The 26,212-nt window shown below is 47.2% G+C and overlaps 1 protein-coding gene across 1 annotated transcript in view; it reads left to right on the forward strand.

Annotated features, from left to right (window-relative positions):
- The window catches only part of EXTL3 (exostosin like glycosyltransferase 3), a 64,632-nt gene extending 39,036 nt beyond the window's left edge, over positions 1–25,596 (forward strand). Inside the window, exons 2-5 of the mRNA XM_065401846.1 lie at positions 7,442–7,569; positions 13,613–13,757; positions 15,138–15,266; positions 25,387–25,596. Of these exons, the coding sequence (XP_065257918.1) occupies positions 7,442–7,569; positions 13,613–13,757; positions 15,138–15,266; positions 25,387–25,596 (612 nt within the window). The remainder of the gene's footprint in view (positions 1–7,441; positions 7,570–13,612; positions 13,758–15,137; positions 15,267–25,386) is intronic.
- Positions 25,597–26,212: the final 616 nt, after the last annotated feature.

The following is a 26,212-nucleotide window of genomic DNA, read 5'->3' on the forward strand; positions in this document are numbered from 1 at the left end:
CAGTCTCAGGCCACCGTGCCCCTCCCGCCCAGCAGCAGCAGGAGTTTAGATGTGGGAGGGGGTTCAGGGCTTAGGCAGGGGGTTGGGGTTCTGGGGGGGGGGTGAGGGCTCTGGGTGGCGCTTACCTCGGGGGCCCTCCCCAGAAGTGGCCAGTATGTGTGGCTCCTAGGTGGCAGTGTGACCAGGCGGCTCCATGTGCTGCCTCCGCCCGCAGGCGCCGCCCCCGCAGCTCCCATTGGACGTGGTTCCCGGCCAATGGGAGCTGCAGAGTGGGCGCTTGAGGTGGGGGCAGCGCATGGAGCCCCCCTGGCCGCGCCTCCACCTAGGGGCTGCAGGGACATGCGGGCCGCTTCCGGGAGCTTGCCAGCCTGCCAGCTCCCGCCCTCCCCCGCCAGCAGCAGCGGGGTTCCTGGGCCGCCCCCTCCCCAGCACCAGTGGGGGTCCCAGGCCACCCTCCCGTCAGAGCACCCACAGTGCCCCTGCCCCTCCCTCCGCCCCCAAGTACTCAAGTTTTAGTCAGGGTTATATAATACAAGTCATGGACAGGTCATGGGCCATGAATTACTGCCCATGACCTGTCCATGACTTTTACTAAAAATACCCATGACTAAAATGTAGCCTTAATTATACTGCATACATACCTTTGTGGGGAGAAGATACTGGGTACTAAAGGGCTCATTAATCTAGCGGAGAATGGCAGAACAAGAATCAATGGCTGGAAGCCGAAGCCAGACAAATTCAAATTAGAAATTCGGCACAGATTTTTAACAGGGAGGGTGACTAACCATTGGCACAAACTACCCAGGGATGTGGTGGATTTCCCATTTCTTGATGTCTTCAAATCAAGACTGGGTGCCTTTCTGGAAGAGCTGATTTAGCCAAACGCATGTTGTTGGCTCAATATGGGGTAACTGGGTGAAACTGAACGGCGTGTGAGATACAGGAGATCAGATTAGATGATTTAATGGGCCTTTCTGGCCTTAAACTTCATGAATCTATGAACTTTGCAGATCTTCATGATGTTTGTTCAACTGTAACATCCCATCCGTCTTTGTCAGTGTATTTATAAAGACATCCAGGCACCATTCTATCTGGCTGCCCCCTCTATTCACCCGCCTACACGATCCCCAGAATAGGGTTACATAATTAATATTAGGAAGGTGCTTTGGGATCCCCTGGTAGAAGGTGATCTAGAAGGGTAAAGTGGCATTTAGTTTTATTTGAGCTTTGGACTAAGCCAGGAAGAATTGCTAAATCTCACTTAATGTCATCTAAGGGAGAGACCTTGACTTTTTACCTTGCTGGTATAATAACTTCTCTTTTTTCATTAGGCCCGATAATCTACAGAGTACATTTGTACCGGTAATGTCCATTTCATGCCCGACAAATTCAGTGGGTTCTTTTTACAGTCCCTTTGGAATGTAAAAACCTTTCAGGAGATAGTATTTGATTCAGGGACTTTTTTTTTTATGTTAAAAAAAAAAAAATGTCCCTGAATCAAAAGACACCATTTTGGATCAAATTAGTCACTTGAGCTAGAGGAGAAATGTTTCCCCCAAGATACCTTTAGCTTTCTCCAAGGTTTTATTTTTCCATCTAATAATATATGATGTGTCCATTTCCCCAGCCCATGGATGCGATGTATAAATTCAAAGTCAAAACTAGTATTGCCAGTATAGTAGTAATAGCTGACCCCTGTCAACCATCACAACAGATGTCAGGAGATGGGAAGCATCTTAGTCCAAGGTCAAGGTAAACTTGGGTTAAAAACAAATCTTGTGCTGTCCCCTGCAAGGCCAGCGAGCTCAGGCGCTGGAAGACCAGAGAGCAGAACAGCCAAGAATGTGTCCAAGTTCCAGTACTGCTCTAGGGACTGTCTACAAGAGCAACCCAGCCACTAGGATGAGGCAGCTCCAGAGCTGTTGTGTGTCTCTGTTGATTTTTTGTATTGCTTTTCTTATCACTGGGGGTTTAATAACTTTCTGTGCTCTATCAAACCCAGTGAGCAAAGCCTACTCCTAACCCCCAACCTCCTCCTCATAATGTGAGTTCCCTCTGCCCCCTAAATCAAGGACTGCAATGCTGTTAAATGGCAGCTTGTCAGGCAGGCGACCCACAGGGAATGACTCCGGGAGCAGGTTTAATTTGGGATCTTGGGTGAATGCATGTGGCACCATCATTCTGCTCTGCTCACACCATTCATGTGTCCGCATGTCAAGAGAACTGGTAGGTCTCATTTGAGATCTACCAGCCTTGGCTGTGCCTGTCTAAACACAAATTACCAAGTTTACTTCAGATCCCTTGAAATTGTAGGGAAAATTGAGGTTTGGCATCTGAAAATGCAAAATGGCAGGAGAGAGAGAGGGGGATATTTTTTAATTAATCTTCTAGGAACATACTTTGAAGGAGTGATTGTGAAAAAACCCTAATTACGCAGTGTTGCCTTTGCTCTAAAGTAGACAGGTAGAAGGTGCAGGACTATCAGCTCTGGAGACTGAAGTCCTTCGTTTAATTACAGAACAAGTTTAGCATGGGCAGCAGCAGCGCCAGCTTCCCCCCATGGCCAATCATGCCTGTTTCCAGAGGGACAAACTCCATGGCATTCATTGTGGACCTTGTAGGCTGCCCACAAGGGTTCCAACTACTGTGGTGCATTGGTGATGTAGATGCTTAGCCACTAGGCAATGGATTTACCCACTCACGTTTCACACAAGCCACTGAATGGCCAACAGATGGCAGTAGGCCAGATCCTGAACTGCTGTAAATAAGGACAGTTCCATTGAAAACAAGGGATCTGGGTAAATAAGTTTAAATTACGTCCAGCTTTGGCTGGATTTGAACTGGTGACCTAGAAGGTGTTTATATTGCTTTACCAGTTCTCTGAGCCCCCCGTTCCCCTGGCAGCAGCCTTTTACTGTAACTGGAACAAGAGTTTAAATCAGTGATTCTCAACCTATTTATCATTGTGTTACTTGGACCACAGGTTGAGAACCACAGCGCGCCCTCCCCCCAACCCAACCCTCCCAGACCTCTATGCCTAGCACCTCCCACCCAGAGACCCCTCCACTGGGCAGGGGGCCAGGAAGCTGGGAACGCCGCCCCTGTCACACGGCCTGGTGGTCTTTAGCACACAGCTGGGCTGCAGCTGTGTGCTAATTGGGTCGCATGTGGCCCACCGGCCACGGGTTGAGAACCTCTGATTTAAATGGAGTGCACTAAAGCTAATCTGTTTATCCCACTGAAGCTACCAATTTCAGATACATTCAGCAGGATCCATTTCAATTTCTCAGTTGGTGATATTTGTGTTACACTGTTCAGTAAGCTTACAGGAGAACAGCTGAATCAATAAACAGTGCAGGTCGTTTCCTTAGAATGTATTGATTCACAAGCTGCTTGCATCTTAAACACTCCCAAATAAAAACTTTTTCCTCATTATAAACAATATGCACAACCTGTATTAAATGCAAAAGCATTGTTAATGCAATGTTTGAACAGTTAAATACTTGAAAATCAGGAAGTGTAAAGATTTAAGCTTGAATGTGCAATCTGAACTCTGCCTTCTTGCAAATACGCAGTGGTGGTGTAGCCATGTTGGTCTCAGGATATTAGAGATAAGGATAAGGCAGGTGATGTAATATCTTTTACTGGACCACCTTCTGTTGGTGAGAGAGCCACGCTTTCGAGCATACACAGTGCTCTCCCTGAGGGCTGAAGCCTCATGGAAGGAATTGCTGGCTTACAAATTCAAACCGGTTTTAAAAATTCTTTAGAGCTGGGTCAAACCCCAGATCCCAACAGCTTCACACTTTGGGGAACAGAAGATCTGGATACAAACTTTGCATCTTGCCCCTGTCTTGATGCTGAGTGGAACGAAACCCCCAGATCTGAATAGTGGAACGAAACCCCCAGATCTGAATAGCCTTTAACATTGGGGATACTAAAAAATCTAGATCTAATGTATGCCCACCTTCCAAGCAATGGAAGGACGTGGCTGCATTTGGTAAAGGCCCCATCAATGAGCTCCTGGAGCAATGCCCTGGCCGGAAGTTCAGCCCTGCCACCTTCCAGCTGCTGGGAAGAGGAAGGGTGTTGAGACTTTTACCAGGATGCTCTTGGATCCTCTTCTGGGGCCTTTGTCTTTCACATCAGCCTCTGGTTAGTAGGTCTGATAAGTGTGAAGTTCCATCCATTGTTTCCTTATGGAAAGGAGAAGAAACTTCTCTCTGCCTCATGCTGCTCTTCCTCCCTTTTCCCTTCATCTGTCCATTGCCTACTTAGCTTGTAAGCTCCTCAGGGCAAAGACCTTGTCCATAAAATACCTAATACAGTCTTGATGCTATAGAGATAAGTAATTTAAAGAGTGTTTCACTGTGGTCTCAATCTAATTCCCACTAAAGTCAATGAAAAGTCTTCTGTAGGCTTGAAGAGATCAGGCTTTATAATGATAATAAATTCCATTGTATGTGGGAGAGACAGTGTGTCAGAGCACTCTCCTCCCCACCAAAATTATATTGGCAGGGTTGTTAGTTACTTAGACACAGTCGATGCAAGTAAAGAGCTGCAGAGAGGAAGAAAATATTCTTTAAGAAGTCACCGATGGCCAGGATTTTCTTACGAGATATGATGAGGGGAAATGATGCATATTGCAAAAATGCAGCATGACATCCGTTAGGGAATGAAACCCATTTTGTATTGTTGAATAGACGTACGGAATGATGAATAGCTCCCAACTGAATACAAGACTGTAATTTACTGGAGGGGCTCTCGCCGATGTTATAAACTGTGAAACCTCCTCTCCAGCCGTTTTTACAATAGCTGCACAATCCTGACACTGACTTAAGTCTTTAGCAATCCATGGAGAGCTGGTGTGCAAGGCAAACGAAGCTGTTAGAATGCAAACAGGAAGAAGGAGTCCGCAGCATGGAGGAGGAAGGAAGCTTACTGAGGCTTTTAGCATTCACATCATAAAGTTGTGACCCTGTAAATGCAATAATACATCGGATGATAAATTATAATAGGGCTGGAGATGGGAGTTAATAGCTCTCAATGAAACAGACAGAATGGTTGTTTTTCTCTGCAGCCACTCCTCTCCCTCGGGTATCCGATTTTTCTGAACGACTGACTGCATAGCTCAGGCTTTTCTCTGCATGTAATTTTATTGAGTCTCTTCCGGTGACTGCAGTCCTTCGTGCCGAATTCCGTTAAAGCAAGGGCTCTGACGCGATTAGGTGACCCACTGAGCAGCAGGGAAGTGTCAACTGACAGTTTCATCCTGGAACATCCACTTGCTCCTGTCGGCCTAAAGTGCTGGCTCTCCTCTGAGAAGTGACTCTGTTCAAGTGGTATCTTGTGCATGTGGAGAGTCACGTCGTCTTACTCCTGTGACTAAAATACATTTTTGCTCCTGCTGTCCCTGCAGAGCCAACCCAGCTAAGGGAGAGTGACCTGGACCCTTCTCCTCGTGCATCAGCGGCAGAATTGTTTGCTCAGGACAGTTACAGGGCCAGTCAGTGATGCTGCAAAGGAAATGTCTCAATCCTTCCTGTCACCCAGAGCCATACCCAGGGGTCATCCTTGACTCCTCCCCCTCTCTTGCCCCGCACACCCAGGCCACCACCACTTCTTCCTCAGTAACATTTCTAGGATTGCCCTTTTTGTCCCAGACCACACGGCTCAAACTCTTCTCACGGTTCTTGTGGTCTCCCATTGTGACTATGGCAGCCTCCTACTCTCTGGCCTTGCTGACGCCCAGTCCACGTATCCTCCTTGTCCTTTGTTATGACCATGTCAGCCCCCTTTTGCAATCTTCAATCAGCTCCTCATTTCCACTGCATCATGTTCAAACCCTAAGTCCTTCACCGCCCACCTCTCCTGCTTATCAGCTCTTTTCTCTTACCAAGCCACCGCACCAGTGACCGTGCCATCCTCGCGCACCCAACTGTCCATTTCTTCCATGCTGCTCCCTATGCTTGGAACACCCTCGCTGGCTTAGTCTAAAACCACTACCCTCCTCCAGACCCTTCGACTGTGATTCGTGTAGGAAACTGCCGTCTGATGTAGTCCGCTGATAGAAGACTGCTTGGTGATCTCATCTGTTGTATCCGTTTAACTAGGACTGAAATAAACACAAATACTATCATCATTTTGTCACTTCTCCACCTTGGAAAAAATCCGTCTTCCCATATTGTGTGTCTGTCTGTGGTTGGTATTCTCCGATGTGAACTAATTGAATAGGCAGCCCCTCTATTGTGTGAATGCTGCCTGCTCAGCTGTGGCCTTGATACACTCCAACTTATAGTTGCGTAATTTATTCACTCTCTGCAATAAATTGTTTGTGCTTTTGATGGATCTTTCGTGAAATATTTTAATGCATTCCTGTTGGACGTTCTATTTTTTTTCCAGTCGCTATTGATGAAAGAGAGCACTAACGCTGGCTTTACATGGGACATTAATCACACCAGCTGTCACCCAGATCCCTGATACAAATATTTTCCACTGTTAATGGTTTCAGTGTGGTTTTTTTATATGATCAGATGTAATCTTATTTAATGGAGTTTGATTGCTACAATGCTGTATTCTTTGCAGACTTTTTTTTTTAAAAAAAAAAGCCTGGGGAGATCGTTTAGAGGAGAGCAACAGAAATTATTAAAGGGCTGGAGAGATTTATCTAGGAGGAAAGACCTAAAAGAACTGAATTAGGTATAGCTTGACTAGGCTAGGGGTGAATAACGAAGAATCTTGGAGGCGGGGTCATGTTTGAAAGTGTAATCAACCAAGAAGCGGGAGGAATTGAATATGGTTTCAGAAGTGTATGGCTAGGAGTAATGGGATAAATATAAAAAAGGGAAATTTTAGGATGAATATGTGGAGAAACTTCCTGAAAATGAGATGTATTGGATTTGATCCTCTTACAGGGAAGTGATGGATGCTTCATCCCACAGTATGTTTAAGATCCGACTGGACAAAGCACAGGAAAATATATTGCAAAATCAGTCCTTCACTAGCCATGGTATAGCCTAGCTGTCCTCGCAGACGTTTTTCTCGTCTCTAATTTCAGTCATTCTGTTACTTTTATAGATGATCAGGAAATTGACAGGAAACAATGAGTAAAATGTTGGGCTCAGTATAACCTCAGCTGGTGTAAATTGGCTCCATCTGACTTCAGGGGAGTTAATCTGATTTACTGATGTGCCCCTTGATGTGGAGTAACTCCGGTGGCCAAGTGAGACAGGTTGGAATCTGTAATTCAAGGAGCTGGAATTCACTGAATTCAGTGTGGGAGCAGAAACCTTTTTTTTTTTTTGGTGAGGTACTGGGGCCGAACGGCAGTATAGAAACGTGGCCTTCTAACTGCAGCTGCTGGAATGGCTTGCCCCTGTCTCTAAAGCTATGTTACGTCAGTCTGGCAAGCGCCTAGCTATAATTGTTGTGTGTTTGTTAGGTTGTCCGCACAGAAAAGAACAGTCTGAACAACAGGTTCCTGCCATGGGATGAGATCGAGACAGAGGCCATTCTGTCTATCGACGACGATGCCCACCTTCGCCATGACGAGATCATGTTTGGGTTCCGGTGAGTGGCGTAAAGTCTGTGCGTGTGTGGTTGGTTGGGGTCGTGGGGACTGGGCCGTATACAATCAAGCCATGTTCCATTCAGATCCACACTCTGAAGTGTGTTTAAAGCCAGGAACTGGAGTCAGGAGAAGTATGATTCTATTCCTGGTTCTGCTACTGATTTCCTTGGTCACTTTGACCAGAGTTTTGAAACTTGGGTGCCTAAAGTTAGACACTTAAAATTCATTTCTGGCCCCGAAATAATGGGCCTAATTTTCAGAAATGCTGAGCACGTGCAGCTCTCATTGCTTTCAGTGGGCATTGCAATTGTTCAGTGCTTTGGAAAAGTCAGGCACTCTCATTTCAAAATGTTAGGCTTCACCTTTTTGAGGGCAGTTTCCCCATCTCTAATATGGAGACAGTCATATTTCCGTATCTCAGAGGGATGCGGCGGGCTTAATGACTAATCATAAAGTGCTTGGAGATCCCTGGCTGAAAGGTGCTATAAATACAAAGTCTGTATTTATTTTTAGACAGGAAAACAATGTTAAGAGAACTTTAATAGGGTTACAGAGAGTCTTGTGGCACCTTTAAGACTAACAGATGTATTGGAGCATAAGCTTTCATGGGTGAATACCCATTTCGTCAGACGCATGCGTATTCACCCACAAAAGCTTATGCTCCAATACATCTGTTAGACTTAAAGGTGCCACAAGACTCTCTGTTGCTTTTTACAGATCCAGACTAACACGGCTACCCCTCTGATATTTAATAGGGTTACAAAGTCAAGCACACAAATGTCAGGAAATGCCACAATTAAGGTTGCCTGTGCAATTATTATAATTACATGATCACATACTGCTTTTTCCACAAGAAAAGGTCCCCGCAGTTTTTTAACGTGGACAAAATAACATATTTTTCTCTAGTCCTGTTCTCAGAAATGTCTAAACCGTTCTGGAGGAAAGTTTCAGCCCAAATAGTTTGGCAAAGTTATAAGCAACTAAAAACAGGGTCTTATAATGGGAAGTGTTGGGTAGCCTTAAAAACATCTGGTGCTACTAGCCCTACCCATCATTACTGTTATCATCACCTGTTCAGCATTTAGACCTGACCAAAACCCCCTAAATTAAAATACTTCTAAATAACTGACTTAATGTGCCTGAATGAGTTAAGTTGAAGGTTCTTGACTGTGACAGTAAAGTTTCCATTTGGGTGCTTCAGGAGTTGATAACAGGGTAGATGCCTTTTGCTCCTATGCTGCGGGGTCAAATCCAGCTCAGGTGGGAAGTGACAAACTAATGGTTGGTCAGCAGCCTCTGTGAAGTGAGTTGATGGTCTATACTGTGCCATGGTGTTCACATCTCTCATACACCCCCTCAAATTGTCCCCCTCGTCGATAAAGTCAGCAGAGTTCCCGGATTGAATGGACCAAGGGATTTAAACTCCCCCTCCCATGCTTAGAGGTTAGCCTGTCCAGGTGTGGGGCTAAGTTCCCTGTAAGCTGCGCGGCCACGCAGCAGCCTATTTAGCACCGTGCAGGTGCTCAGGGAACCTGTCCAGCCCGGCCCTGCTGTGGTCGGGGGAGGGGCGGCCTGGACCTGCCGCAGCCAGGGGTGGGGCACACCTCCCCCGGCCCAAACCCAGCCCTGGCCTGGACCTGCTGCAGCCAGAGGTGCCTATCCCGCAGCCCCAGCCCTGGAGCTGCCACAGCGGGGAGAGGCACCTTTCCCCACCCAGCCCAGGTGCTGCTGGGGGGAGTCCTCTCTCCCCGCCATAGCTCCAGAGCACCCTCCTTTACCCCAAAACCCTCATCCCCAGCCCCACCCCAGAGCCCTCACCCCTTGCACCCCAGTCCTCTGCCCCATCCCTGAGCCCCTCATCCCCGGCCCCACCCCAGAGCCCACACCCCCAGCTGGAGCCTTCACACCCCTGCACCCCAACCCTCTGCCCCAGCCCTGAGCCCCTTCCCACACTCCAAACCCCTTGGCCCCACCCCATGAATTTTGTTATGTGCACCAATATGGAGGTGATGTGTGACACATCACCTCCACATTGGTGCACATAACAAAACTCATTCCGCACATGGGTGGGAAAAATTAGAGGGAACACTGGTGTGGGTGTGTCTACTGTTGACATTAGCTGCACCTATTTAATTTGGTCCGTAGGGGGTGGCAGCATAAAGACGGGCAGTCCCTCTGGGACCGCTTCCATGTAGGTGCTGATGGGGAAGCTGGGCCTATGCAGTCCGTTGAATGGATTATCCACCGGCTGCAGGATGGCAGCTTCAATTATGAAAGCCTGAAGAAGCATGGGGGTGGTGGGGGTGACGTCGCCTTGTTTGTGCTGCTGTCAGTGGTGGTGGAATTGTCAGTTTGACATATTGCCCTGACTCAGGGAATGCGTCCTTCCCTGCCAAGCGCTGCCGGCAGTCCTCCTGAATCTCTCCCCTCGCAGATCTCTTCTGCCTCTGGCACGTTGGCTGTGGCTGTATTAAATTTCACAGAACATCCTGTCATCCGCTTGTTGTTGTTATTGTCCCCGTCCCTCTCCTGCTTCAGCATCTAAACTTCCATCCGCTCTGCACTTGCAGAAGGTTTCCTGGTTGCAGAAGCAGTGAACTGGGGAGAGGGAGCGAGGCCAATCTCTGTTCCATCCGCTGATGAAATCTGGCTGTCAGAGCGGCTGTGGAAGCAGGTTCTAACTGAGTCTGAGCTGCCATCGTGGGAGGCTCTGGGGCTGCTCCTTCAACTTGTACAGCTAAAGAGCTCGTAAATACATGCCAAGAAGTGTGTTCCCAGGGCGGGGGCTGGCACAGCAGGCTAATGATGCCACTGCACGAGCTTGTGTCCCTAGCTTGGTTCTTGATTCCTCTGGCCAATAGGGGTTGCAGGCTGGGCAGCGGTCTCTCTTCACTAATCCAAGCGCTCAGTCAGCTAGCAGGGGGAAGGAGTTGAGCTCTCCTCTGTCACTAGGGTGTGTTGGCATGGTGATTGGGAGGCAGGTAAAAGGGCAACGTGCCAGGAATCCTAGAAGGGTCGCTTTGGGGGGTGAAACATGAGAGTGATTAAAGCCGGGGATCGGGAGCCAGGACTCCTGGGTAGAGGTCTCTTTGGGCCTAATTTTTAGGCCCCAACCAAACTCAAGTCCAGCTACCTGAACCTGAAAGGGTCGAGTCGTTTTCCAACCAGCCCTGACCTTTCCCGCCAAAACCCGAGTCAGCGCCGCCGCTTTCTGCCCGGGGTGGGGTTGGCTCTCTTCCTGCTGCCCTGGGGTTGGCTCAGCAGTGGCTGCATGCCCTGCTTCTGCCATCCACTGCCCCCCGCTGTGCTCCGGCGTGAGAGGCACGCTGACTCCTCGGCAAACTCTGCCTTACAACAGTACCTCATTAAAGCCTTGTTGATTAATGCTTCAGAGCCTTGAATGTAAGTTCATGGTGTTATAGTTCCCATCCCTCCTAAAAACACACATCTCCTGCAAAGACTGCCGGTGTTAATCCACCAGAGAGAGAGTGTGCGCTGAAAGTAAAAGATATCATTGCCTCGTAACCAGTGCCCAATAATTGTACTACTTGTCTAAACTGCAATGGATACCACAGATTATAAATTCTTAGGGCTAAGGACTGCGCCTTCCTCCACATAGTGTTCAGTAGGGAGCACGCAAATGGCAATTGTGTATATAATAAGCTAAGCTCCAGTGAACCCCTTAAAGGAATAAATATTAGACAGTTGTCTAAAGCCAAAGAATCCTTGATTTCCAGGGCTTGACTCCTGCTTGGGGGAAAAGCACCCCAGTAATGCAGAAGTAGAGAAGTTGGAATAAGTTAATAAGGGCATGAATAGTTCCTGCTCCAACTATTAAAAACTAAGTCATGTCAGATTAATAAAATCCTGCAAAAATAACTGCCTGGTGGAAGGAGTGTGACCAGAAAGGTCCTGACAGCTTTAATTATTCATGTCTTCATTACCAGGTTATATTGGAGTTCCATTAATTTAATTAGCAATGTTTACAATTAAAGCATCTTTGCCTCTTACTGTACTGGTAAACGTAACGAATGCCCAGGAGGCTTTGGCAGTGTCTCTGTTAGAACATCTGCTATTGCCCTGCAGCAATGATCTCTGTAACTCCCATCCTGACAGGGGAATATTGCGGGGGTGGGAACACTTGTACAATACACAGCAGAAGAAAATTAACACGTGTGGCCACACTGTGCTCCTAGGATGAAGGGAAAGCCCCTTTTTGCATTCAACAGAGACACGTTCTACCTAGACAAGAGGCACCAAGTTCCAGTTTGAAATACGTAATTTAGACTCTAACCGTTAACTAGACAAGATCAAATGACCCGAAAAGAGCCAAGCAGCCCTGCAACATAAAGCCAGGCTTATTTCCCAGGTTAGACATCGCACGCTGATGTTTTCCTTAATTATTCCTGACAGTTTTCCAATAATCCAGAGAGATTCCTCCTGGGGGGAGAGAGGTTCAAATGAGACTGGAATATTAAGTGCTTGCTTTCTCATATGTGACCGTTACCATTTAATCACATAAGGCTCATTCATGACCCCTCTTATGTGACTGTGCAAGGGAGAAAGGGGGTGTGAAGAGACCCCTTCCTCCCCTGCATGGCGAACCCACATGGCCAGAGGGGAGGAGGGGAGAGCAGATCCTGCCTGGCTGTTATGCACACTCCTGCACAGCTGGGTGGGGAGTTGGCAAAGCTCCAGTTTGTGTGGTGATAAATAACAATACTTAGCTGTGGTGCAGCACCTCCCATCTGCTAATATCCTGGTGTTTTTAGTGACTTTAGCCTTCCCCCAGCCCCTGGAGAGAGGTCAGCGTTACCCTCACTAGACAGATGAGGAAGCTGAGACATGGGGTGACCTGTTCAAGTTCACACAGAGGGGGTCTGTAGCAGAGCTGGGGACTCCCAGCCCTGTGCCTCAACCTCACACACGTGACCTTGACCCTCTCAGGGGAAAACATTTAGGAACAAAAATAGCTGAAAGGTTGATTTTATTTAATTTTTCATCCTGGGTTGATAAAACATCTTGACGTGAGTGATCTATGTTATGGTGGGGGCTTGGTAGCAAACAAAACCATTTCTGTTATAACCGGCTTTTCCTTGCTCATAACTTTCTGCACATTTCATTTGGCTTTTCGTTTTCCGTGCTTTCTCTTGTCCAGAAGGTACTTAGGGAGGTTGTTTTTGGTTTTGAAGTCTGGAAAATCTCCTGGGTCATTTACAAGTTAGGCGAGGTGGAAAAAAATATTCTTTCCATATGGAAAATCAAACCAAACCAGCCTCTTGCCCTGCTTGGAAAGGGCTGGACTGAGAAGCTTGTAAGTACCAGTACTGCTGGTACTGGAGAGCATCCATGGCCGAGCTTGGAAAAGTTGGTTGGATGATGATAAACTTGTATGTGATTGAAAGATCAGTTTTGAATGAGCTCAGAGTACAGCCAGTACCGTTATGTGTTAGATGTTCTTTGTAAAGCACTTTGAGATCCTTGGGGCAAAAGGAATTTTAGCCAGGGCCACTGTCTGTGGAGATTGCTCCGTGTAGTGTATCACCAGAGTTTCTTTAGCATTTAGAGCTGAATCTGGGAGCCAGGAGCCTTGGCATTCAGTTTACAGCCCTGTTATGTGATCTCAGGCGTGTTTCGTAGGATGGGATTTCCGAAAAGCACTCAGCATTACATAACTCTGCTCTCACTGCAGTCTGTGCTAAAACTCCCATAGACTCCAATGGAAGCAGGGTTAGACCGATGCTGCTTGTCCTTGAAAATTCCACCCTTAATCTCTGGATGCATCCGTTTTTGAATCTGTAAAATGGGGATAATGGGTGAACTCCTGGCCTAACTGGAGATTTGCCATTGACTGCGGTGGGGCCAGGATTTCGCCGAGTGCCTATTTCGTGGGGTTGTTTTATGGCCTGGGGATCCTTGGCTGACCATCCATACCTTCATTATTAGGTAGAGCCACACTACAGTTGTGGGTTGTGTGGTTCTTTTCACAGTTTGAGCATGCTGTGGTCTTGCCCCACTGAAGTTCTATCTTTACATTTGCAGAGTCTGGAGAGAGGCAAGGGACCGCATTGTTGGATTCCCTGGGCGATACCATGCGTGGGACATCCCCCATCAGTCCTGGCTCTATAACTCGAACTACTCTTGTGAACTGTCCATGGTGCTGACTGGTGCTGCCTTCTTTCATAAGGTAAGAGCTAGTGGTCAGAGAGAACCCAGTCTCAGTTCTCCTTGGCCAGCTCTCCGCTTTGCTTTTCCTTTTCAGAGTAGCCTGAGTTTTCGATTAAAGAAACTAGTGCCAGAATTGACCATTCCTTCTCTCTTGCGTCTCTGATTCTCAACATAAGCTTCATTAATCACCGCAAACCGAAGCCCTGCTGAGGAAAGGTTAATATCCGTGTCCCAGGAGATGCAGCTCATTTGAGGAAAGCTGCATAGAATGGCTCTGAGCTGAGGGAGAGAGACTGAGCATGTGGAGGGGCAGGGCTGGGAGCCAGGACTCCTGGGTTCTCCCCCCAGCTCTGGGAGGGGAGTGGGGAAGGGGCAGGGCTGGGAGCTGATTCAGTTGCAGCAATTCTCTTAGACGCTGTGATGCCAGCCATCAAAGTGTTCGGGTCTTCTCTGGGTTGGCTTAGTAATTTGTTAGTGCACTGACCTGCCAGGCAGGAGTCTGGGTTCAGATGCCCAGCCCTGGATTGTTGCTCCCAGTCCTTAGGAACCTGAGGAGTGTCCATAAGGGCTCACTGCTGTGACACCAACAACAATAGCTGACACACCTGTGTACTTAGCACCCTTTGCAATGGTGCCACAAGGCATTTCACTAATGAAAAAATAAGGTTGAAAGCTCCTAAATCTCATTGGTTTTAATGGGACTTAGGATTCCAAATCCCTTAGGCAGCTTGGAAATCACAGCCCCAGGTTCGCCCAGTGAAGAACAGCTAAAATTGGCAGCAACCCTATTTTTATGCATCCTGAGTGTGGCAAGGGGTAATAGGGTCACCACAGAAACTCTGGCTCCTGTGGTTACCAGATGTAAAAGAATCCTGAAGTGGGCTCAGAAGGTAGAAAGGTGATGGTTACGTTGATTTGTATCCGAGGCTACTGTTGTAAAAAGAGGGGAGGTTGGGGCCAGATGCCAAGAGCTCCATCAGGTGTTCAGAGCCTTCTTCCTTCCTCCCCATCTGGGGAAGACAGTGGAGAACAAAGAGACTATTTGTATCCTTTTGGGACAATGAGGGGCTAAAGGGCTCATCCTGAGCCATCATCCCTTGCTGGGGAGGGACCAAGATGCAGCAGAAACATTGTGTAGACTGACCAGCAAGATTTCCGGTGGCCAGATTGCCATAGAGTGGGGTCCAGGAGCTGCAGGTCTGTAACGGCAGCCATGGGGTGGCTTCGCGGCTACCCCATGAGTGAATGGAGCAGAACTTGTCTTAGAGATAAATCCTACCCCCAGCATTGTTCTGGGGAGCCTTTCCATTGACTTCAATGGGCTTTGGGTGAGGCCCATAGTTAGTATGTCACTAGCTGTCTTGGGTCTGTTTTACTGTTGAATGTTTGTTTGTTTCAGTACTACGCCTACCTGTATTCTTACGTGATGCCACAAGCCATCCGTGACATGGTAGATGAATACATCAACTGTGAGGATATTGCCATGAACTTTCTAGTCTCTCACATCACAAGGAAACCACCCATCAAGGTAAAGCAGTAGATGGGAACCTCGTACAGTGCTTCTGATTTCAGGAGAAATAGTTATTTATTCTGATCTGTTAGAAATGCACCTATCTTAGCTCTATGCATCTGGGCCCGGGGACTAACGTATCCAATAGTGAGAGTGAGACAGCCAGCCCCAAGGGACTTGCCACTGAATAAGGGAAACCAAACTTGCTCAGAATCCATGCCTTGCACAAAACCCTTCATAAATAGATGCACCTTGCAGCACGCAGTAGGGGTAGTCAAACTGGCTGGAACAGATCAGTGAGAAGCCACGCCTCAAGTCCCCTAGAGCTGGGGGACTGTTTGCACATCTCCCAGCTGCTCTCCACTGTAGGAACAGTTTGTCTCTGACACTGGCAGGATCCAGACCAGGGAGGGCTCAAGGGATCAGAGTCAATAGCTTTAATCCACTTCCTTCCCGAGAGACTCGATATGTGGTCTTGCACCTTCCTTTAAGTTACAGGCACAAGCAGGGGATGCAATTCCTTGTTGTTATTAGGGTCTGTAGAGTCCTGTATCGCCTTTAGGCCCATTTCTGCACCAAGCGCTGTATGTTCTGCCATCACAGGCCATCTGCAGTGGAGCGTGTCTCTGCGGAGCCTCTGGTGGCTCCTTCCTGTCTCATGATCCTAGGGTCTCGTTCTCCACTCGGGTGGAGAGAGGTAATGAGGCTACTGGGACCTGATTCCACTGTAGCAAAGTCCCAGAAAACAATGGGCCCTGCCCCTTGTGTAAGAGTGTTGGGTGTTCAAATTGAGACACATTAAAGGGGACTGATTTTCAGAGGGGGAAGGGGTGCTCAGCACTTTCTGAAAATCAGATGTTTCGTGATATCTCAGGTTGAGCACTCCAAAACAGAGGCACTCAAGATCACTAATTCCTCCTGAAAATGTAAGCATGTGTCTGCAGTCCCCAAAGGAGCAGAGAGTGTCAGTCTCAGTTCAGCCATCCGTCTCCCTTCGGGTTCAGTACCTATTGTTGTGGAAAATTGTCCACACTGTTGATTTTTGATCAGACAGCCTGAGGCTCCTTTATTGAGCAATCAAACATGCATGCATGGGGGAGTCAGCCAAGGCAGCCGAACCCCCCCGACAGATAAAATGCGAGAGATTATATAGGATAAAACCACAAAAATTACATATACTTCCTTAAAGTTTTACATCCATATAAGGAATAAAGCAAAACAAGTTTTCCTGTTTTTCTTAGTTTTGCCCTTTGCGGTTTCTTGCTCTGTCACCTGACATCTATTAATCATAGTCTGTTACAAAGGTTAATTCTACTTTTATAATTTCTACAGTTAGTTCTGCTTTTATGATTTCTGTCTACCCTTCTCCTTTTACTCTCCCCCCCTTTTCTCCTTCCTCCAGGCCACACATACAATTCACCTGACCCTACATACAGTTCACTTGACCAAAGTTTAGGCCTTAGAGTATTTTTCCTCCACACTATCATAGTATCTCAGCATCTTAATGCAATGAATGATGGCAAGGAACAATGAGGGGGTGAGAGGATGGGCAGATGCTTAGTATGTTGCATGCACTTCATAGGGCTCCCTTTCTATTCTGGCCTTGGAATCTAGGAATCTCTTTTGTTGTTAACTCGTTACCCGTTCCTTTAGAGCACAAGCAGGCATGGACTCTGGACACCGTTCTGTTCAATACCGGCTCTGCTCAGATATACAGACTTGAGCTTAGATTCTGCCATTCCAAGCTCCATGTACTGTAATCTGAAAAGACAAGCAGCATGAGCACAGTGCTGGAAGACTGGTCTCGCACTCTAATCCTAGGATTGCCGCTGTCTCACTTAACACCTTGGTGTCTCAATTTCAAAGCACTTATGCTAAGCAATAGCAGTGGCCAATGGGAAATAAGTCCAGCAAACACCGTAATATACCAAAACTTGTTTAGTTGTAGCCTTTGTAAAAGCTTGTGAGTTCTGAGTACCTAGCAACCAGTAACATTTTTGTTAAGTACCCAACCCTCCTCTAAAGCTTGGGGACTGACCTATTTTTAGTTCTCTCCCTGAAACATCCTCCCAAATCCCTCAACACAAAAAACCTTAACTAACCACTCTTTCAAAATCAAGAATTCCCTCTTAAAGCTACGTGCATTATATATAACGGAAGTCCCTGCAGCCCTTTCTCATTTGAGTTTACACGTTAGGCCTTTCAGGCTTTAGTTCCAACAGCATCACCTCTTGGTAAATTCACTGCAGGATGATAGTGAAGTCCCTTTTAAGGCTAGATTTTCTTTTAGGACTGTGGAAGGTAAAGAGCTGATAGAGTCTTTATTAGGCGGTGAGTCATGTGCTTTATGAATCCACACCTGCTTTGTTCCCAGCATTATTTACTTGGACTCCCAACAATCTCTGTGTTTTCTCCTTTTGTACGGAAGATTTCCCATCTGTTGTAGGAAACAGGGAAATTGTATAGTAATTCTCCCAGTGCAGGGGACCCTTCCTACTCTTGTCTTTCTGACACTGGATGGTTGTCAGCTATACTCTGTCTGATAATGATCAACAAGTCTTGATTGTTGCTTCGGCCTTTCAGATCAGCTGTGTAGCTAGATGATTTGGTAGGTGCTGGACCAGCTGCTTCATCTAGGAGGCATGGAGAGCTGCAGGGCATTCTGTCTCTCTGCATTAACAGCTGGGCTGCTTTGGGTTATGGCAACCGCTGGGCAGAGAAAGGTGATGGCTTGGAGACTAGTGTCTGTAGTGAGCTCCCACTGTACCTAGACTACATAGACTATGCTCATCCACTGCATGTCGACGTGTCCATCTCTCCTGGCATCTCTACTTTCACTTCCTCCTCCTACCTCCTGGAGCCTGAGCATCCCACTGATCTGAGCCCTTTGTTACCTCTTCCCATCTCCTCTTGGTGCCTTCTTCCATGCTGTCCCCTACGTTTGGAACAACCTCTTCCTTCAGGCCCCTCCTCGAAACATATATCCTGTCTTCCACAAAGCCCTTTGGAAATCACCTCTGCCAACAGATTCTTACCCCACCTCCTGCTCCCTGCGCCACTCTGTGTCTTAGCTCCACGGTCTGTATCTGAGCCCCTGGAAGAGCCTTGCATCAGATGCTGTGTGGTTGTCTTCATACATGAAGCATCAAACGCGCTGCTAGGACTTGGTAAGTGCTTGTCTGGGTGCGTGTGGGCTCCTGCCCCCATACCCAGCTATGATGCCATTTAGAGCTGACCAGGACGGAGAATCTGAGTTGAGGAGAAGGGGACCAGGCAGCAGAGATGCACTGGCAGGGGCACTGGGGGAAGGAAAGGGGAACAGAGGGGGGGGGGGAATGAAGAGCAAATGGTAGTGGCATGATTAGCATTTTCAAAAGCACTTACTGCAGCTAAAAATAGATTTTTCCCCCTTTCCTGACATTCCGAAGCCACGGCTGGGGATGCCAGATGGCTCGTATGGGATGAGCATGGGGAGGGGAGGGGTGCATATGAGATGGGCTCCCCAGTAAAGTCTGGTCCATGCTGTGCAAAAGTTGGAGGAAGTTACTAGCTGTGGGGTTTAATACAGGCCAGAAATGCTTCAGGGAACTTCCTTTCATGCTTTTCTGACACACGCTGCTTCCTTTTCACCCAGAGATGCTGGAGAGCAGGAAACAACGGGACAGCGGGAGGGAATCAAACATTTTAGAGCAGGAGTGGGCAAATTACGGCCCGGGGGCCGCATCCGGCCCTTCAGATGTTTTAATCCGGCCCTCGAGCTCCGCACGCTGCCCCCGCCCCAAGTGCCACCCCCGCAGCTCCTATTGGCCAGCAAACAAGGCCAATGGGAGCTGCAGGGGCAGCGCCTGCGGACGGGGCAGTGTGCAGAGCCGCCTGGCCGCGCCTCCACATAGGAGCCAGAGGAGGGACATGCCGCTGCTTCCGGGAGCTGCTTGAGGTAAGTGCTGCCTGGAGCCTGCACCTCTGACCTCCTGCGCCCCAGGCCTGATCCCCCTCCCGTCTTCCAAATCCCTCAGTCCCACCCTCCTGCACCCCAGAGCTCGCACCCCCAGACGGAGCCCTCACCCCCTCCCACACCCCAACCCCCAATTTTGTGAGCATTCATGGCCCACCATACAATTTCCATACCCAGATGTGGCCCTCGGGCCAAAAAGTTTGCCCACCCTTCTTTTAGAGCCGTCGAGGAAGACTTGGATTTCTCCTAGAAATAAGACAGAGGCTTGGAGTGAGACTGATCTCTCTTCCCCCTGCCCAAACTTTGTCTCCCAACCCTAAAGAGGATCTACTTTCTTCCTTACTTGCTCATGTTCCTTCCATATATTTCAGTCAGAGGGTCAGATTGCTGGGAGCCAGCTTGTCACAGGGAGAGGAGTTTCTTGCCTGTCAATGGCTTCTCTTTGAGCTGCCGTATTCTCTAATCTGGGATCTCTTTTTTGATGTAGGAAGGGCAGCGAGTGTCATTCCATAACCTGAGACTCTTTCCCAGCAGCATAACCCAGAGATTTCCTAGTAAGGATACTAGCTGTGTATCTTAAATCCTTATAGAGCCGTACTGCCAGAAAGACAGACTTTTCAGTGGTACATTGGGGGCTTTCCTGGTGGCAGGAATGGCTCCGAAATGTCTGTCTCTGATGGTGCGAGTATGATGGATTCCCCAGGAAAAGGACTGGAGAAATGAACTGAAATAAAACTTCCCATGAGCTCAGTGTGTGCCTTCTATCTAGGAAGTCTTCTACTGGCTTCCATTGGTGTAATGTCTGAATGCTTCCCCGGTTAATCAGATTGGTGGAGCAAGGTCCCTGGTGCACGTGTGTGTTTGGGGAGAGGTCAAATCAAATGGAATTGTAGCTCAGATTTTAAGGGAGCGAGGTAAACCGTGCCATACGATGAGCTGGCATGGCTGGTAGGGAGCTGGGTGTGTGTGTACTTGTGCTGCATTCTGTAGAGTCACAGATCAGAAGTAGTGATTCAGTATAACAGTGGGGTTAGTGCCTTTCACCTCCGGAGACCTAGAGTCCAATTATAGGTTTGGTCAGATGCGGAAATGAGCGTGGTGGGTCTCAGGCAGGTCCCTATTCACAGAGCTCTCCAACCACCATGTGAATTTACTGATAATTCAAGAGTGTATTGGGGAAGAAATATCAGTACTGTTGCAGGTTTGGATTGAGGAGCAGAGCTGTGTGGGGGAAGGGGTTGTGGGCCTCAGGACTGGAGGTGCTGTATGTGATGATGGAGGTGCTATGGCAGAGCCATTAGGGGATTCAAAGCTGGAATAGTAGAGGGATGTTGAGGATCAGGATTCAGTTGCATTGGGAGAGCTGTGCGGAGTGCCAGGGCTAGGATGTGGATGTGAGGGTGGAGGTACGTTGGCATGTGACCCATGTCAGGACTAACAGGAGATGCTGCAGTATTGAGACATTGTCTTAGCTAGGTGAGAGGAAGCCTGCCTAGCACTTACCCAGACTGTGCCTGCGTCTATCCTGGGCTGTTGGTCTCTCACGTCTCAAGCAGTGAACTCACCCATCATTAGTAAGAATAATCAAAGATGCCGAGCACAGTCGGTGTGTTACTGAGAGACTGTCAGGGTCAGTCACGTCAAGGCAGTGGTGGTGGGTCTCTGCTTGGAAATGGAAAAGAGAGCGAGCCTCTGGCATTCCTCAGGGACACATTTCCTTGGGGGGAAGACAGGCCTCCGAAGGATCCTTTCTGCAGTTAAATGCTCTTCCAAGGCAGTGGTGACCAAGTAGAGTGGACCCTTCACATCTCCCAGCATGACTCCGTGGAGCTGCGGCTAGCCATCTGCTAGCAGCTACAGCCCTTCCCTACTGCTGAATGTGGGAATGGAGGAAGATGGAATATTTATTCTGTGCTGGGTTTCCAGCAGCCACTTATCGTCTCTCCCTACCCACAGTCTTCATTTAGAAGCACAGGCATTGCTGCATTACCATATAGGATCAAACCAGGGATCTGTCTAGCCCAGGATCCTATCTCAAGTGTTTGCTACCAGCCACCTTCAGAGGAAGGTGCAGGAAGCCCTCTAGTGAGAGAGAATTTGCCCATAAGGGAAGTCTCTTCTTAACGCCCATCCGTTAGGGCTTGGTTTGTATCCTGAGGCATGAGGGTTTGTGTCAGATGGAAAATATACATGTCTGTGTTCTGTGTAATGTAACTAAATGTTCTCCCATTACCCAGATAAATGTCTAATCCTTTTCTCAACCCTGCTACGCGTTTGACCACGATGACATCTACTGGCAATGAGTTCCACAGATTGATTGTGCGCCATTTCATTGATGCCCCCTTGTTCTCCAGCAGAACCGAGTTTCCCTTCTCTGTACCTTTCATTCTGTATTGTGTATTGATCCATTCTCTAGCATGTGCCATGTTATTTGGGTCCTCTCTGAACTAAATAGCCCCAATCTCTTGTGCTTCATGGGCCAAGAGAGCATCGCATTCTAGTCTTAAAACTAATAACTGACAGGAAATGATGGTGGGCGAAAGGCCCCCAGGACATGCAGTAGGAAGAGTCAGTGTGAAGTTGTAGCACCTATCTGAAGCTGTCCCAACAGAGGCTGTGATACTGTCTCAGCTCCCAGGCTAAGCAGGTTAGGATCTGGTCAGTACTTGGATGGGAGACCTCAAAGGAAAGCCCAGTAGCTGAAGGAAGTGACGTTGATGATTCAGTCTGTGTACTGAATGCATGGCTTTCCTGAGGCTTGTGCTGCTGGAGGGAGGGTCTTTAGTGAGGTAGCAAGCCCAGGTCCTGATCATAGTGCTCAGCTAAAAGGTCTTGTTTGGGGCCATTAGAGAACCTGTTTTTCACATGAGTAGGGTTGTCATAAACTCCTCCCTTGGGTTTTCAGTTGGCAGCTGTATTCCTCTTCACTTCCTCTACTAGCCTTTCTGTGGCTGCAGCCTGCTGGGAAGCTGCTGTTGCACATCAGTGATTGCTGGATGCAAAGCTCTCTAGGGAGCTTTGGAGTAGTGTGTCAGATGATGCTGTTTGTTCCTCTGAATATAGCAGTAGGGATATGCTACCAACCACCTGACCAGGATGGTGATAGTGACTGTGAAATGCTCAGGGAGATTAGAGAAGCTATTCAAATAAAAAAATCAACAATAATGGGGGATTTCAATTATCCCCATATTGACTGGGTACATGTCACCTCAGCACGGGATGCAGAGATTAAGTTTCTTGAAGGCTAAAATGACTGCTTCTTGGAGTAACTAGTCCTGAAACCCACCAGAGGAGAGGCAATTCTTGATTTAGTCCTAAGTTGAGCACAGGATCTGGTCCAAGAGGTGAATATAGCTGGACTACTTGGTACTAGTGACCATAACATAATTAAATTTAACATCCCTGTGGCAGGAAAAACACCACAGCAGCCCAACACTGTAGCATTTAATTTCAGAAAGGGGAACAACACAAAAATGAGGAGGTTAGTTTAGTTAAACAGCAATTAAAAGGTACAGTGCCGAAAGTGAAATCCCTGCAAGTTGCCTGGAAACTTTTTAAAGACACTATAATAGAGGCTCAACTTAAATGCACCTCCCAAATTAAAAAACATAGTAAGAGAACCAAAAAGTGCCACCATGGCTAAACAACAAAGTAAAAGAAGCAGTGAGAAGCAAAAAGGCATCTTTTAAAAAGTGGAAGTTAAATCCTAGTGAGGAAAATAGAAAGAAGCATAAACTCTGGCAAATGAAGTGTAAAAATATAATTAGGAAGGCCAAGAAAGAATTTGAAGAACAGCTGGCCAAAGACTCAAAAAGTAATAGCAAAACAATTTTTTTAAGTACATCAGAAGCAGGAAGCTGCTAAACAACCAGTGGGGCCACTGGACGATCGAGGTGCTAAAGGAGCACTCAAGGACGATAAGGCCATTGTGGATAAACTAAATGAATTCTTTGCATCAGTCTTGATGGCTGAGGATGTGAGGGAGATTCCCAAACCCGAGCCATTCTTTTTAGGTAACAAATCTGAGGAACTGTCCCAGATTGAGGTGTCATTAGAGGAGGTTTGGGAACAAATTTTTAAAAAGGGCTCCAGAGGTGATGCCTGCAATTACAGGCCAGTAGACCTGACTTCAGTACTGCATAAACTGGTTGAAACTATAGTAAAGAACAAAATTGTCAGACACATAGATGAACATAATTTGTTGGGGAAGAGTCAACATGGTTTTTGTAAAGGGAAATCATGCCTCACCAAGCGACTATAATTCTTTGAGGGGGTCAAGAAGCATGTGGACTAGGGGGATCCAGTGGATATAACGTACTTAAATTTTCAGAAAGCCTTTGACAAGGTCCCTCACCAAAGGCTCTTAAGCTGTCATGGGATAAGAGGGAAGGTCCTCTCATGGATTGGTAACTGGTTAAAAGATAGGAAATAAAGGGTAGGAATAAGTGATCCCTTTTCAGAATCGAGAGAGGTAAATAGTGGTGTCCCCCAGGGGTCTGTACTGGGCCCAGTCCTATTCAACATATTCATAAATGATCTGGAAAAAGGGGTAAACAGTGAGGTGGCAAAATTTGTAGATGATACAAAACTACTCAAGATAGTTAAATCCCAGGCAGACTATGAAGAGTTGCAAAGGGACCTCACAAAACTGCGTGACTGGGCAACAAAATGGCAAATGAAATTCAATGTTGATAAATGCAAAGTAATGCACATTGGAAAACAGAATTCCAACTATACATATAAAATGATGGGGTCTAAATTAGCTTTTACCACTTAAGAAAGAGATCTTGTAGTCATTGGGGATAGTTCTCTGAAAACATCCACTCAGTCTGCAGCGGCAGTCAAAAAATCTAACAGAATGTAGGGAATCATTAAGAAAGGGATAAATAATAAGACAGAAAATATCATATTGCCTCTATATAAATCCATGGTACGCCTACATCTTGAATACAGCGTACAGATGTGGTCACCCCATCTAAAAAAAGATATACTGGACTTGGAAAAGGTTCAGAAAAGGGCAACAAAAATTATTAGGGGTATGGAACGGCTGCTGTATGAGGAGAGATTAATAAAACTGGGAATTTTCAGGTTGGAAATCGAGAGAGGTAAATAGTGGTGTCCCCCAGGGGTCTGTACTGGGCCCAGTCCTATTCAACATATTCATAAATGATCTGGAAAAAGGGGTAAACAGTGAGGTGGCAAAATTTGTAGATGATACAAAACTACTCAAGATAGTTAAATCCCAGGCAGACTATGAAGAGTTGCAAAGGGACCTCACAAAACTGCGTGACTGGGCAACAAAATGGCAAATGAAATTCAATGTTGATAAATGCAAAGTAATGCACATTGGAAAACAGAATTCCAACTATACATATAAAATGATGGGGTCTAAATTAGCTTTTACCACTTAAGAAAGAGATCTTGTAGTCATTGGGGATAGTTCTCTGAAAACATCCACTCAGTCTGCAGCGGCAGTCAAAAAATCTAACAGAATGTAGGGAATCATTAAGAAAGGGATAAATAATAAGACAGAAAATATCATATTGCCTCTATATAAATCCATGGTACGCCTACATCTTGAATACAGCGTACAGATCACCCCATCTAAAAAAAGATATACTGGACTTGGAAAAGGTTCAGAAAAGGGCAACAAAAATTATTAGGGGTATGGAACGGCTGCTGTATGAGGAGAGATTAATAAAACTGGGAATTTTCAGGTTGGAAAAGAGATGACAAATACGATAGACGTCTATAAAATCATGACTGGTGTGGAGAAGGTAAATAAGGAAGTGTTATTTACTCCTCATAACACAAGAACTAGGGGTCATCAAATGAAATTAATAGGCAGCAGGTTTAAAACAAACAAAAGGCAGTATTTCTTCACACAACGCAGAGTCAACCTGTGGAACTCTTTGCCAGGGGATGTTGTGAAGGCCAAGATTATAACAGCGTTCAAAAAAAGAACTAGATAAGTTCATGGATGGGCAGGGATGGTCACCCTACCCTCTGTTTGCCAGAAGCTTGGAATGAGCGACGGGATGGATCACTTGATGATTACCTGTTCTGTTCATTCCCTCTGGGACACCTGACATTGGCCACTGTCGGTAGACAGGACCCTGAGCTAGATGGACCTTTGGTCTGACCCAGTATGGCTGTTCTTATGTTCTTATGTTCTGTTCCCAGGTGACCTCGCGCTGGACCTTCCGCTGCCCTGGCTGCCCTCAGGCCCTTTCGCATGATGACTCGCACTTCCACGAGCGGCACAAGTGCATCAACTTCTTCGTTAAGGTGTACGGGTACATGCCCCTCCTGTACACCCAGTTTCGTGTGGATTCTGTCCTCTTCAAGACCCGCCTGCCCCATGACAAGACTAAATGCTTCAAATTCATTTAGGAGTGGGTTACTGAGGGGTCCCTTCAGCACTCTGGACCTGGGCGAGAGGCTGAGGGGTGGCAATCCTTGCCGGGTTCCGAGCGAGAAACGCCTCCAGTATGGGCAGCGATGCAAAGCAAAAGGAAAATCATGGATTCTAATCAATGATTTTTACCCACCCACCCCAGGGTAACTGCACCGAGTGAAATGGAACCGGACCATATGACCTGTGTGAAGACACTTGCTAGGATCATACACTGAGGAAATGGAGACTTTGGTTAGTAGCTCAGCTAGTCCGTTAGCCAAGGGCCACCATTTTTTAAATTCTTGTTATTTAAAATGAAAGTGTTTTAGATTTTCCGCGTGAGGCTTTTTTTTTTTTTAATAGCCTGCCAGTCTATCCTGTGGGGGGGGGGGGGGGCGGGGGACTGTGTAGGAGATAACATGCTGTGGAGGGGCCTGGCTCGGGAGGGGCAATTCCCAATCCCCAAGCCGCTCCTGTGTCTGTCGAATGTCCTCTGTGCTAACTCATTTCGGGGCGGGGGTACAGTCACTCTTGCTTTCCCCTCCCTGTTTTGATCGGCCCAAGTCCACGATCCGGTCCACGCAGCTGGCCGTGCTCCTCGGGTGTGATGCC

This window comes from Emys orbicularis, chromosome 3 (assembly GCF_028017835.1).
Source record: "Emys orbicularis isolate rEmyOrb1 chromosome 3, rEmyOrb1.hap1, whole genome shotgun sequence".
In the NCBI taxonomy this organism is placed as follows: domain Eukaryota; kingdom Metazoa; phylum Chordata; order Testudines; family Emydidae; genus Emys; species Emys orbicularis.